The 12,882-nt window shown below is 37.0% G+C and overlaps 2 protein-coding genes across 3 annotated transcripts in view; one reads left to right on the forward strand and one right to left on the reverse strand.

The window, feature by feature from the left end:
* Nucleotides 1–12,882, forward strand: part of LOC149225628 (protein ACCUMULATION AND REPLICATION OF CHLOROPLASTS 3, chloroplastic-like) — a 514,713-nt gene that overhangs the window by 131,547 nt on the left and 370,284 nt on the right. The gene's annotated exons all lie outside the window — the stretch shown is intronic.
* LOC149225630 (uncharacterized) lies at nt 6,976–7,982 on the reverse strand. The gene is made up of 2 exons (XM_089375132.1): nt 7,784–7,982; nt 6,976–7,652 (listed from the first exon to the last, which is right to left on the reverse strand). Exons 1-2 carry the CDS (start codon nt 7,909–7,911, stop codon nt 7,154–7,156), a joined length of 627 nt encoding a protein of 208 aa, XP_089231258.1. The 5' UTR covers nt 7,912–7,982; the 3' UTR covers nt 6,976–7,153.

A 12,882-nucleotide genomic window follows, 5' to 3' on the forward strand; every position in this document is an offset into this window, starting at 1 on the left:
TTTCTAACCTCCTTGATGAGATGTAATAAGAGGATCCTCCTTGAGGATCATTTAAGACGCAGGAAAGAAAATCTAGAGCTGGAAAAGGTAAAGAGGCACTTGATGAAAAGATGACAAAGTGCTACAAGCTGCCAATATCAAGTGAAAAGATGCACAGGTATTTGAACACTACAAGGTATGCATGGTATATTGTTTCAATGTTATGTTTCAGTTGTAATATTGGATGGCAAGGTAAGCCCTAAGGTATGATGAGAATGTCTCCTTCTCAAATGGCTCATGCATGCATATGAAAGTGATTTGGATTCATGATTCTTATGATGAAATGGTGCAATTGATGTTGAACAAGTATATTACATAATGAATTTCTTGATTCTATGAAGCTACTTGGAAATATTGATTTCTAATATATTGGTATATTTTAAGTTTGGTTAACATCTGTCATTTTTGATATCTTGATCCCATGAAGAACGCTAGAACCTTGATTCTAATAGATGGTAACTTGATACTATTGATATTGAGCATGGTAGCCATGATGATAGAAGTGTAACAATGAGATTGATATTTAAGATCTTTTGTTGACCATGGTTATGCTTTGATGTGCTTAGTAATTATGGCATATGGTAAAATTGAATGCCCTGACTTGATGGATTGAGTTACGAAGAAGTAATGTTGTGATCATGTTTCTTGAAGTATGCTCCTATTAGCTACTAACCCTTGATGAAAAATTGATGTCATGATGTCATGGTGAAGTAATTGATGCTAACATATATGACCATGATGAATATGTGATATAGTATGATTTTATGATCTAACATATCTGTTGATGCATGACAGTATTATAGACAGGTTAATGACTTGATTGAAGATGATTGAAGTAGATTCCCATTCAGAGGGAGAATCTCTGCATAAGATCTTTACTCCTATTACCATGGACATTATATGTATATTCTTTACTGTTGAAGTATGACTTATGGGCATAAACAAACAAATATCTGAAATTGTTGATCTGCAACAAAGGTCTGATCCGAGAAGAGAGAGTTTTCCCTTACTCAACCTCAGTCGCATGGAAGCAGGGTTATAGGTGCGACTGTAGCCTCTCAGCTGCACGGAAGTAAGGTCAAGGGTTCGACTGCAGTCTTCCAACTGCTCGCAGAGAAGGCTTATGGGTGCGACTATGCCTGCTGGACACAAAAATGAAGTTTACCTATCCTTTAGTAAACTTTTCATCTCTGCGGAACAAATTTAGGACTTGTCTCAATTGAAGTTTGATGGTGAGTGTGATATATCCACAACCGTATATTTCTTTTAGTTTTTCAAGTTTTGTGAATCTCATGAAATCAAAGATGAAGATATTGCTTGTGTGCTTTTCTTCCTCACCCTTGAAGGTCGAGTTAACCGATGGTGTCATACCCTACCATCTACTTCCATCCATTCATTTGATCAATTCCTTAAGGAGCTTCATCAAGCTTTTGATAGGTATGATTACCAAGATGTTCTTAAAAGGATTAATCAACTAAGAATGTACCCTAATGAATCAATTGAGGATTTTTCTAATCGATTCCTTCACTTATGTTATGAGTTTCTTGGAGAAGATATAGATTGGGATTTCCTTAAAAGGAAGTTTGAAAGTTTGGTTCAAATCTCTTTACATGGTGAATCTAAACCCCTAGATGATCTTGTTCTCTCAACTTTTGTAAATCATGAGACACCTCTAATTTTAGAGGAGGAACCTATTATTCCTTTTGTTCCTTGTCCTCCTCCTTTTCTAGTACTAATTGGGGTGCCTCTACGTATTAATGATCAAGTTGGGAAATATGAAAATCAAATTCCTAATCCATCTTCTCAACCTTCATCCACTTCCCATGATCTTGATCTGACTGCGGATAATTTGAAATGGTTCATGGAACCTAACGTGAAGGCTAATCCTGTGATCTCTCAAGATGATGTTAACACTCATAACTCTAGTCTTGAATCTGATTTGGATACCTATGATCCTCTATCATCTCTTTCCAATGAACCCTTGCCCCTCGATCCACTTGATCAGTCTCTTTCAAGCTCTTCTGATTTTTAGTTTATCAATCGAAGTAGTGAACAGGTGCAAGGTAGTCACATTTCAGAAATAGAGGAGCAGGAAAAGTTAATATTTTTTCGATCTCTTTTTTTTTTTCAAAGTCCTCTTTGTCAAAATGGTGTTCCTCCATTCTTGGCTGGTTTAGACTCTAATAATCTCGGTGCTCAATCAAATGAAATCGATTTTCCTAATCAATCTAAAGTATTTGGCAATCATCATTTTGATGATGATGACTCTATTGATGTATACAATGAGGAATGCCCAAGTCCATCCACTAATCTTTCAGTTTCTCAAGAAGATTTTGATTTGAAAGATTTAGATCTCGAATCTAATTCGGTTAAAGAAGATGTTCTTATGGAAACTTCCTCATCAACTCACTATCCCTTCTGCTCTATTGTTTGTAATGCATTAACTTGTGAAGATGATACTCCATGCTCCTCAAGTTCATCATCTTATGAGTTGGATTTTGAATTGACACAAAGTAGTGAGGTTATCCATGATGAAAAGGAAAGCAAGCAACTCATCAAGTATCCATTCCATCCCTTATCATTTCCAGTCTTGCATGAAGAAAATGTTGAAGAATCTAGGGAAAAGTAGTGTTATGATGATTCTTCGTTACTTGATAACAATTTGTGGAGTCTTTTTACTTTTCTTGTTAGCTTATGCTTCTGCTTCTTCTTATTAGTGCATATGTGTGCACTTCATCAAATTGCTACCAAAACAAAATAACAAGAACACAAAGTTTTGGCTCTCTGCTAGGGACAAAACCTCTCCACTCTTGAGAGGAAAACCCTTTGTAAGTTTTCTCTTATTGAAGCTTCTTATTTGAAGAACTGCCAAACCCTAGATCTTTGACCAGGATATCCTCCAAGCATGAGTCAAATCCTTCCTCTTTTTGCACTATAACTTCTGGCACATGGACCTCTTCCTTCTGACCAATGTTGCACAAAACGTTCCCCCCCAAGGATTCAAACCAGGATACACGACCCGTACGGATCCGCGGTTCGGAATTTTGGAACCGCGGATCAGGCCTGCGAAGATGGTTCCTGGAAATTCAGAACTGTGTCAGCCCGATTTGTGGTTCTGGATTTCCAAACCGCGGATCCAACGATGGATCCATGACGGATTGGGCATGGATCCCAAGCAAATCCGAAGGGAGACATGCGGTTCCATAGGGTTTCATAGGGTTCTAAATATTTTATTTTATTTTTTCTTTGACTTAAGTTGGGTTGGGGCTTCTCGGACGCTCTCAAGGTGCTCCCTTGATGCTCCTTAGATTCTTCCTAGATGTTCCCTCATGGTAATGTTAAATTCTTTAAGTAAAAGTGACATTCTCTTTTATTTTTCATTTTCATCCTTTTACTTAAATTTTTAACATTACCATGAAATGACTTAGGATGTTTGAGAGTGGTTCCAGCCTCATTGGACTTCATATGGAGAAAATAGAATTTCATATCCTATTCAAAATTTAGCAGACTTAACAATTTTCAAGAATTTAGGATCAATGGGATTGTGGCATTTCATTAGATTATATCATGTATGAAGGTATGTGATTAGCATTTAATCAAGAACATCAAGCCCTATATGTACCCTAGTGTTGGTGGTGTTAATCGTTGAACTCCTTTGTCATGCTCTTAGCAAAAAATTACCTTTCAATCAAGTCAAAATCATCGATCAAGCATGTTAAGCTTTTTCTACCATATTTTAAGTCTTGGATTAGGTAATTTGATCAAAATTGGGCAATGTTGACTAATATCCCTAGACTATCGAGGTAGAGGCAAAGGCTAGACAAGAGGAGAAGAATCTAGATTCTAGATGGCTGATGCATCTAAATGGTTGATGCTTGAATAATTAATCATTAATGTACAATGGATGCCATATCGATCTTGATTTATGTAAAAATATGCATGCTTCCATATTTTGTACAACTAATTTGGTATTTTGGATTTTTTTTTTAATGTAAATGCAAAAAAAAATAAAAAAAATTATATATATATAGTAGACGCTTCGCTTCCTAAATTTTTGGGAAATGACGCTTTTCCGTCCCTGCTTCCAAAAAATGTCCCCGCTTCATGCAACATTGCTTTTGACACTTTACTCCTTAGTACTTCGTCCTTCTTCTGCTGCTTGTCCAAGTCAGACTTCTCTTCTTCTTGGGAGAAACCCTAGAACATTAGGGCTTCTCTACTTTGCTATAGGGAGAACCTTCTTCGCTTTCCTTAGAGACTTTGTAGACCTAGTTATACCTTCGAATGATGTCTCTCCATGTGTTACCTTCATCTGCTATCAAATCCGTAAAGGTTATTCTTGCTGTACTTGAGGACAAAACCCTAAAACAATCCTTTTAACCTTGTTGATCTTTCCTTCCTTCTTCACTGGAGAGAGACCTTGTAGGCCTATTTTGCACCCAAAACAATGATATATAATGATCCTTATTTTCCTGCTGCTATGGCCGTAGGTAGGCCTTCCTGAACCTCGCACGTGTGGCTGCAGAAACCCTAGAAAAGTTGTCTTCTTATCCTCGTTGTTCTGTCTCTTTATCACGCTGCCTTTTTAACCCTTTTCCTTGGCTTATCTTCGTCCTTCCTCATCCTCTTTCTTGCTTGTGGATTTCAGAGAGAAGTGTTTCAAATGAGGAGTGGACAACCTCTATAAATAGAGGTCTGTCCCTCCTCTTTTAGGCCGACTTGACTGTCCATAAGGCCGAATTGACAATTTGCTCTATAATTCATTTTTATTCATTATTTTGCTACTTGGAGACTTCGTTGGTGCTAGGAGAGGATTTGATCATGCTTGGAGGTGTTCCCATGACCTTGTATGTTGACATACATGATGTAACATGCTCTCAAAGGGTCTCATCATAATTATATTTTGAATTTAACTCTCTAGAAGCACTTCAAAATGTGCTTGAGCTATTTTCAATGAGCAAGAAACTCATTGACAAATAATATCAAAATAATTTCTCTTTTCTTGAATAAGTACAAATATCAAAATTACATTTATGAAGACCGAACCTAGTTACATTTCCTTTAACAAAAAATGCTTTTGTTTAGGTTACTCATGATATTGATCCGATCTATCCATCCTTAGATGTTAAATTTGAAGAATCTTTTAACTTGGGTAATTTGTTTGTTGAGGTTGTCAGATTTGAACAAATCAATGATGTAGATGTGTAATGACCCATTTTGGATTTATAAGCAAAAAGGTATTAGTAAACATACGATATATGCATATGATAGCTACATATGCATACATCGCATGTCTTACGCTAGTATACTTATTAAATAATTACGAAAGATGTTTAAACGAAGGATAAAGGGATTAAGTACCTAAAATCATTAAGAAGGGAAATATTGCCTAAAATTCGACACTCTCAAAATATATATATTAAAATATTTTTGTAATTATAAAGTTATTAAATAAAATTTACACTTCCAATCTTGTTAATGTAAATATGTATAAATATTCATTTTAATTTAAATATTATAATTAAAATGTTAAAAGTTAAAAATAATTATTTAATGCAACAAACGTTTGATAATATACCTATTTATAACTATTCATTGTATTTAAATAATATAATTAAAAATGTAGCCCCAAGGGTTAGCTCAGTTGGTCAAAATCAGTGCCTCGCCATCGGGGAGGTCACAGGGTCCATTCTCCTCGAAGCCCTTGGGGTTAGGCCTAGCTAGTGGGCCACGGGGCTAGATTCCCTTCGGAGTCGATCAACCTAGATTTTTCCGTGGACGTAGCGCCACCCGTTGACCAGGGTGTCCGTGAACCACAACATAAAAAAAGCCCCAAGGGTTAGCTCAGGTGGTCAAAATCAGTGCCTTGCCATCATGAGGTCACAGGGTCCAATCTCCCTGAAGCCCTTGGGGTCAGGCCTTGCTAGTGGGCCGTGGGGCTAGATTCCCTTCGGGGTCGATCAGTCCAGATATTTCCATGGACGTAGCGCCACCTATTGACTAGGGTGTCCGTGAACCACAACCTAAAAAAAAATATAATTAAAAAAGTAAAAGCTATGTATTTAACATAACAACTACCTTATAAATATATATTCACTTATATGAATAAACACTTGGAGGTTACACGTAAATACATGACTAAGCAAATAAAAATCTGGGGAGGGCGGTGGATGAGACAGCGACCGCTTAAGAAAACTTGTTTATCCATGTACACAGAGAGATCAGGGGGAGGAGAACAGAGAGGGAAATTCAAAACTGAAAGATTGAATTGCTGAGCTGAGAGATTGGAATTGAGAATTGGAGATTTGAGCAATTGTTCTTGAAACTTTTGGGCACAGGGGCCAGAGTATTTCGATTGTGAAGTATTTTGGAGCTGGGTACCAAGGATTGTGCCCAATTTGGCTGGGATGTTTCGGTCATTTGGTAACAGAGAAATTGGAGCAGTGACAACTCAGGATTGACTTTAACAGTTAAAACATGTTATGTACTGTATATTAAATTGATAAATTGTGTTTAAAATGTTACAGTATGTATAATAAATCTTCAATCTGTAATTTTTTTTAAATTTTCGAAATTAGTGCCTTACATTCTGGTATCAGAGCTAGTTTTGAACTCTGCGGGACATTACAAGCCCTACACCTGTAACCACAAACTTAAGGTTTCTGATTCTGTTCAGTTTTAGGAAGAAAACATTTTCGTAGAAACAAATTCCAGACCATGCGCTGCAGTTACAACCAGTGTTGCACACATCGCGATCGGGATTTAATCGGCGCCGGGAAAAAAGCGGAAAAAATCGTTAAAATCGGGAAAAAATCGGAAAAAAGCGGGAAAAAAATCGTTTGGCACAAAAATATTCATTTTTTTTCAATTTTTTTAATATCTAAACCATCTACAACATAAAATAAATACATTGACACATAAATATGATAAAAAAACTAATATATAAGATGTTTAATATCATTTCTAGCGCTAAAATCACACATAACATTGAATCATGTCCTGAATAGTAAGTCCTGAGTCCCAAGTCCAACTCAGCCTCAAAATATCAACAAAAAATATGATAATGTATCTCATCATGTCATAATGTCATATACAATAAAATGAAAGTCTAATCCTATTGATTTCCTCTGCCCCTCTTGCGAGAAAATGGCACAACTTTCTCTTTCCCTCTAGATGTAGAAGCTGGTGCCTGTGGTGGTGGAAATGGCAGTGGAGTCTGACGTGCTCTAGAAGCTGAAGAACTAGTAGTAGCAGCTACAGGAGGCCGAGGTGGACGGAGACCACGTCCTCTGGTAGTGGTAGCCCGGGTAGCCCGGGTAGGCGGTGTCACCTCCTCCTCCTGCTCCTCCAACTCCTCCTCCTCCTGCTCCTGCTCCTGCTCCTGCTCCTCCTCCTCCTCCTCCTCCTCCCCCTCCTCCTCCCCCTCATCCTGCACTAACCAATCCTCAGTGGGATCCATGAGAGGCCTCTCGGTCTCAACCCTCCATTCAGCAGTGGTGTCAATCCCATCCAATGAGATGGCTTCCGTATCAGGTGTCTTCTCTAGTTGTTTCACCCACAATCGAAGATTGTAGTAGACATAGACCATGTCATTAAGTCTATGGGACTCCAACCTGTACAAAGTTCATGAAATAATAAATTAATAATTAATAATTAATATTATAAAAAAAATATTGTTTAAAACTTTAATGAATTCAAAAATTTATTTGGAAATTTGCAATATTTTAAATGTTTAAGTGTTAACCTATTGCGCTTCTTGTTGTGTATTTTTTCAAATACACTCCAATTGCGCTCACATCCCGAGGAGCTGCATGTTTGGCTGAGGATGCGTACGGCAAGATTTTGCAAAAGGGGTACTCTGCCACCATACATCTTCCACCATGCGTCTACAACAAAATTACAAATAAAATTTTAAATAAACATAAGAAAAAAATGGAATTTGAAGAAACAATGAAATTTGAAACAAAGTTACAAAGTACAAACTAAAAAATACCTAGCATTTTAACCGTCCTATCAATGACAGCCATCTCAAAGCCAAATGTGCCACCTGACAACTTATATTGCTCAATTTGTCTAGAGATCTCCATACGTTCTTCTAAAGATCTCACCATCTTCTGGACACAGGTTAATAATCCTTCCACGACCTCAACATCAAAATTAAACCCACATGCATAAGAAAATGCAGGGTTCAGGAAAAGCCCCGCAGCATGAATTGGACGATGGAGTGTGTTGTTCCATCGCTCATCAATGACCTTCCATAGAAGGAGTTGTCTCTGGAACCCATCATCTCCCTTGTCATCATAGTAGGACCGAATGGCTTCTTTGGCCCTGTCCATGGCTTCATACAAATAGCCCATTGCGGGCTTCTCACCATCAACCAACCGAAGAACCTTTACCAAAGGTTCTGTAACAGCGCACACCTCCTGCACTCCCGCCCAGAAGTCTTCCTGGTATGAAACTAGTCTGCAGACGGCCTCTGCTTCTGGTTTGCGGCTCATTGACGAAGCACGCCACTCCTCTGAAAGAAACATTCTCTTCAAATCCCACATAGAATTCACGAGGGATTGAAGAGATATGAAACTCGTCGCAAACCGTGTAATGGCGGGGCGCACCAACTCTTTGTTGTTGGTGAATCTTCTCATCAAGCTAAGCACAGATGTGTGATTGTAAATAAATTTTGTGATGCTTTTTGATGAGTCAACAACCTCTTTGACAAAGGGAATTTTCCCAATGTCCTCTAACATCAAATCAATACAATGGGCAGCGCAAGGTGTCCAAAATAAAGCAGGATGCCTGTCCATAAGCATTCTACCAGCAGCAACATAATTTGCAGCATTGTCCGTTATGACTTGGACAACATTTTCTGCACCCACCTCCAAAATAAACACATCCAGCAAATCACATAAAGTTCTTGCATCTTTGATTTGATGAGTTGCATCAACAGATTTGATAAACATAGTCCCCTTGGGACAACTAACCAAGAAGTTTATAAGGGTTCTCCCCTTTTGGTCAGTCCAACCATCTGACATAACAGTGCATCCTGTTTGTGCCCATGATGCCCTAAAATCCTCCAATCTTTGGGTGCAGTCACGCTTTTCATCTTGAAGAAGCCGACCTCTGAAATCATGAAGAGAAGGGAGTTTGTACCCCGGGCCAACACTGGCAATAGCATCAACAATAGGTTGGAAAAATGGATTATTCCTTATAATGCTGAAAGGAATATCACTCCAGAGGAGAAATTTTGTCATCAACTTGTCAGCTTTTTCTTTTTCAGTTCTTTTTAGCATTGAACCAATAGTTGGTTGTGAACCAGGTGTGGTTCGAGGAACAAAATATGATGATGCAGCTACCGGATTGACTGACGCTGCAGTAGAACCTGTGCCACTTGGCCCACTTCCGTCAGCTGACCTTTTTAGTTGCCTTTTGAGTTCTTCTTTGGCGTCTCTAGTGTGCTCTAATTCTCCCAATGCTCTCATGGCTTTTTGGATAATTTCAGCATTTGTCTTTAGACAGGGCCCCACATCACGTCCAGGGATTTGTGCAAGGTGGAACTTCAACCTGTACACCCCCCCGAATATTTCCTTTCCACACAACTTGCAATACAAGTTTTGTCTATCATTCGGAGTTTTAGGGTCACCATATTCCCAGAAAGGATCCAATTTCCTTGGCATGTTTGTTTTTGAATTTTGAATTTGCAAACCTATGGAAAAATAAGGATTAGGAAATAGGAATTTAGGATTACATAAATGATAATACAAATTACAATTTAGCATTTGCAAAATTACAAGCTAATTATTTCCAAAATCCCAATTTCTAAACCCAAGTTACCCAACCAAATGCCAAAAAACAATGAAAATTCAAAAAAAATAAACAATGTTTAAAAAAAATGAGAAAATAAAAATAACAAATTGGTTCTCATAGTCATAACAAATTACCCATCCCAAATCAATGAAAAATTTCAAAAAATTCTTTAAAAACAATGAAAACCAAAGTTTTTATAGAAGCAAAACCAAAAAAAATTAATCTACATACCTCTTTTATGGACAAATTGGTGATCTAGGCTTGGATTCCTCTTAAAAACGCTTCGATTCGCTCCCAAATCCGACGGAAACCCTTCAGCTCCTCTCCCTCACCTCTTCTCCTCCTCCTCCGCGCGCAAACAGCAAAATGACATAATAAAAATCGATTTTGCATATAAAAAGCCCGCTGCCCCGACGGCCTGCGATTTTTTCCTTAAAAATCGCGATTTTTTCGAAAAAATCGCGATATTTTCAAAAACTCGCGATTTTTTCGATAAAAATCGTTATAAAAAAAAGTGGCGATTTTTATGCATAAAAATCGCGATTTGAATCGGGTAAATGAAAAAATCGCGCTTTTTCGATAAAATCGCGATTTTATCGCGATTTTAACAACACTGGTTACAACGCATATTAATTGTCTGTTTGAAAAGTCCACATGTTTTGTTGGACAGTATGAGTTTGTATGGCAAACTCTTTGAAAAATTGTTAAAGAACCGATGGTGTTACTCCACCGGCTATCGGGAATGTGCTCATGATGTGGCTAATTGTTCTCATTAACAGTGATTTCCTCGATTCGCCCTCTATTTTGGAAAATAGAGAGATAAACCCCTTGCCTACTTTTAAATCCATTTATGAAGGAAAATAGGATCGCTTGACCTCTGTTGGCTGAAACACTTGAAATCTCTGATGGACGAAAATCTTCACCGTTAGGTACCTTTTGCCCTAACGTTTGGAGGTAGGGAGCCTATATGTTAAATCCGTCCAGGTAACTGATACTTAGGGTACACTTTGAAAGCTAGTTATTTTTTTTCTCTCTGAAATCAACCAAAATAAAATTACGAACTGTAGCTATGGACTCAAATGCTACAGCCTCAACATTAACATTGAACTGTTTTAATAGAGGGAACTTGAAACCCTTCTGGTACCATATTTCATCACCGCAAATCTATGCTTCAATTTGGGTCTATCTTTCCAAGCTACATAAATCATGCACCGTTTCCGTCGAATATTTAGGTTTGCTCGTTTCCCTGAGAAATTCTCATAATCTTTCCTTGAGTTAGAGCCTATTCACCAAAGTTTGTTAGCCTAAACCTAATGTCGTCGCTTAACAGTTAGATCAAGCTCGACACAAGTGTATGGCGATGATTCAATCCGTATGCATGAATTTAAAAGTAATATATAACATAGAACTTGGTGGGATGCGATAAGATACATAATTCCCAATTCATATGAGAGGCATAAAGCAATATATAACAGTTGCATATATTGTAGCATACTATACGAAATGGGGATAACCTAGCCAGTGAATCCGATCACCTATTCATTATCGACCGACATCGAGACGTTCTGGAATATTAATGCATGTAGCCAAAATGTGATGCTCCTGGTTAAACCTCACTAAATTCTATCTTTCTAGAATGTGCACAAAGCTTTCGGTAAAGACTTATCCTTTCCAGACATCCACGAAGCGGTCTAGGAACTTAATTGAAAAACGTGCAAGGAGAATTTTAACCAAGTGGCAACTGTAATGCATTAATAAAATCTTGATCAATTTTTTTATTTATTATATAATTTCAAAAGATCATTTAAATCCCTGTCAATAGTATAAGGAATATCGTACGACGATATAGTTTCTAAAAGAAAAATTATTAGCTTCGAATAGTGAGTATAAAATCTTCTTCGTCTCAAAGAATTTTATGTGGTAAAGGAACATAAACGATGAAGGAAGGAATTTGTTTCGATATGGTATTTAGTATAGGGTTCATATTCATAAGTTTCAAGTAATATAGAATGCATATCATGAAGTGTATACATTATCAATAATTAATGTGTTCCATCAATAATTAATGAGTTCCATGAATAATTAATGGTTATATATATATATATATATAAAAGATATTTTACCATTAGGAATGTTTGAAATTTGAAAATTTAAATATGAATATTTTGTAAGATAAGATAAGATGAAAATAATTAAAAATGTGGTTACTATAAATATTTTGATAAAAAAAAAGAGATGCCTTAATATCATATACATTTTCGTCTTAAGTATATATCTATATCCTTTTATATCTTATTCATAAATATTTCTCAGTCTATATATATTTGTTAGGCTACACATAGAATTAATCATATCATTAATGAAGATATCTAAAGTTAATAACCCTTCCATGGGCATAATAGGGTTAGAAATGCTAGATAGTTTTACGAAGTGATACTATGAAGTAGGAGGATCTATGTAAACATTATTTTGCATTAGAATAAACCAGCATGCATTAGGACAAGGAGGTAGCAATACCACCCTCCTTGACCTCAGTACTAGTAAAACCTGCCTATAGGTAAAATGTTAATTTTAGGTATGTTCTATGCTAGAGAAATTTATTTCAATTTTCACAGTTAGCTCATTATCTTTTCCAGATTAGCAATCCCATTAGCATTAAAGTAGATTGCAGATAGAATATAAATATAAATCGCAGAAGACAAGCCAAGACAAGAGGACACAAGATGTGGCGCTAGCCAAGGACAAACCCACAATGTGGGGAAACCCTTGATCAATTCTTCTTTTATGTTCTTCAAAGTTCAGCAGAGAAAGAGAGAGAGAGAGATAGTACATTTACAAAAGAAGTCAACACTTTGACTTATCTAGATAAGAGCATAGATCATCTCTAAGAAGATACATGAGATTAGTTGAAGACATGCTGCTTCAATTGATTTTCCAAGGTGACTCCTTCACCTATCGTTGTGTTGCATTTCGTCATCTTGCTGCACCATGCTACACCCATCATCACTGTACTACATTATGTGCCATTGCCGCACCATGTTG

This window comes from Pinus tabuliformis, chromosome J, assembly GCF_031772625.1.
Source record: "Pinus tabuliformis cultivar Carrire ecotype Pingquan chromosome J, CPIR1, whole genome shotgun sequence".
Classification (NCBI taxonomy): domain Eukaryota; kingdom Viridiplantae; phylum Streptophyta; class Pinopsida; order Pinales; family Pinaceae; genus Pinus; species Pinus tabuliformis.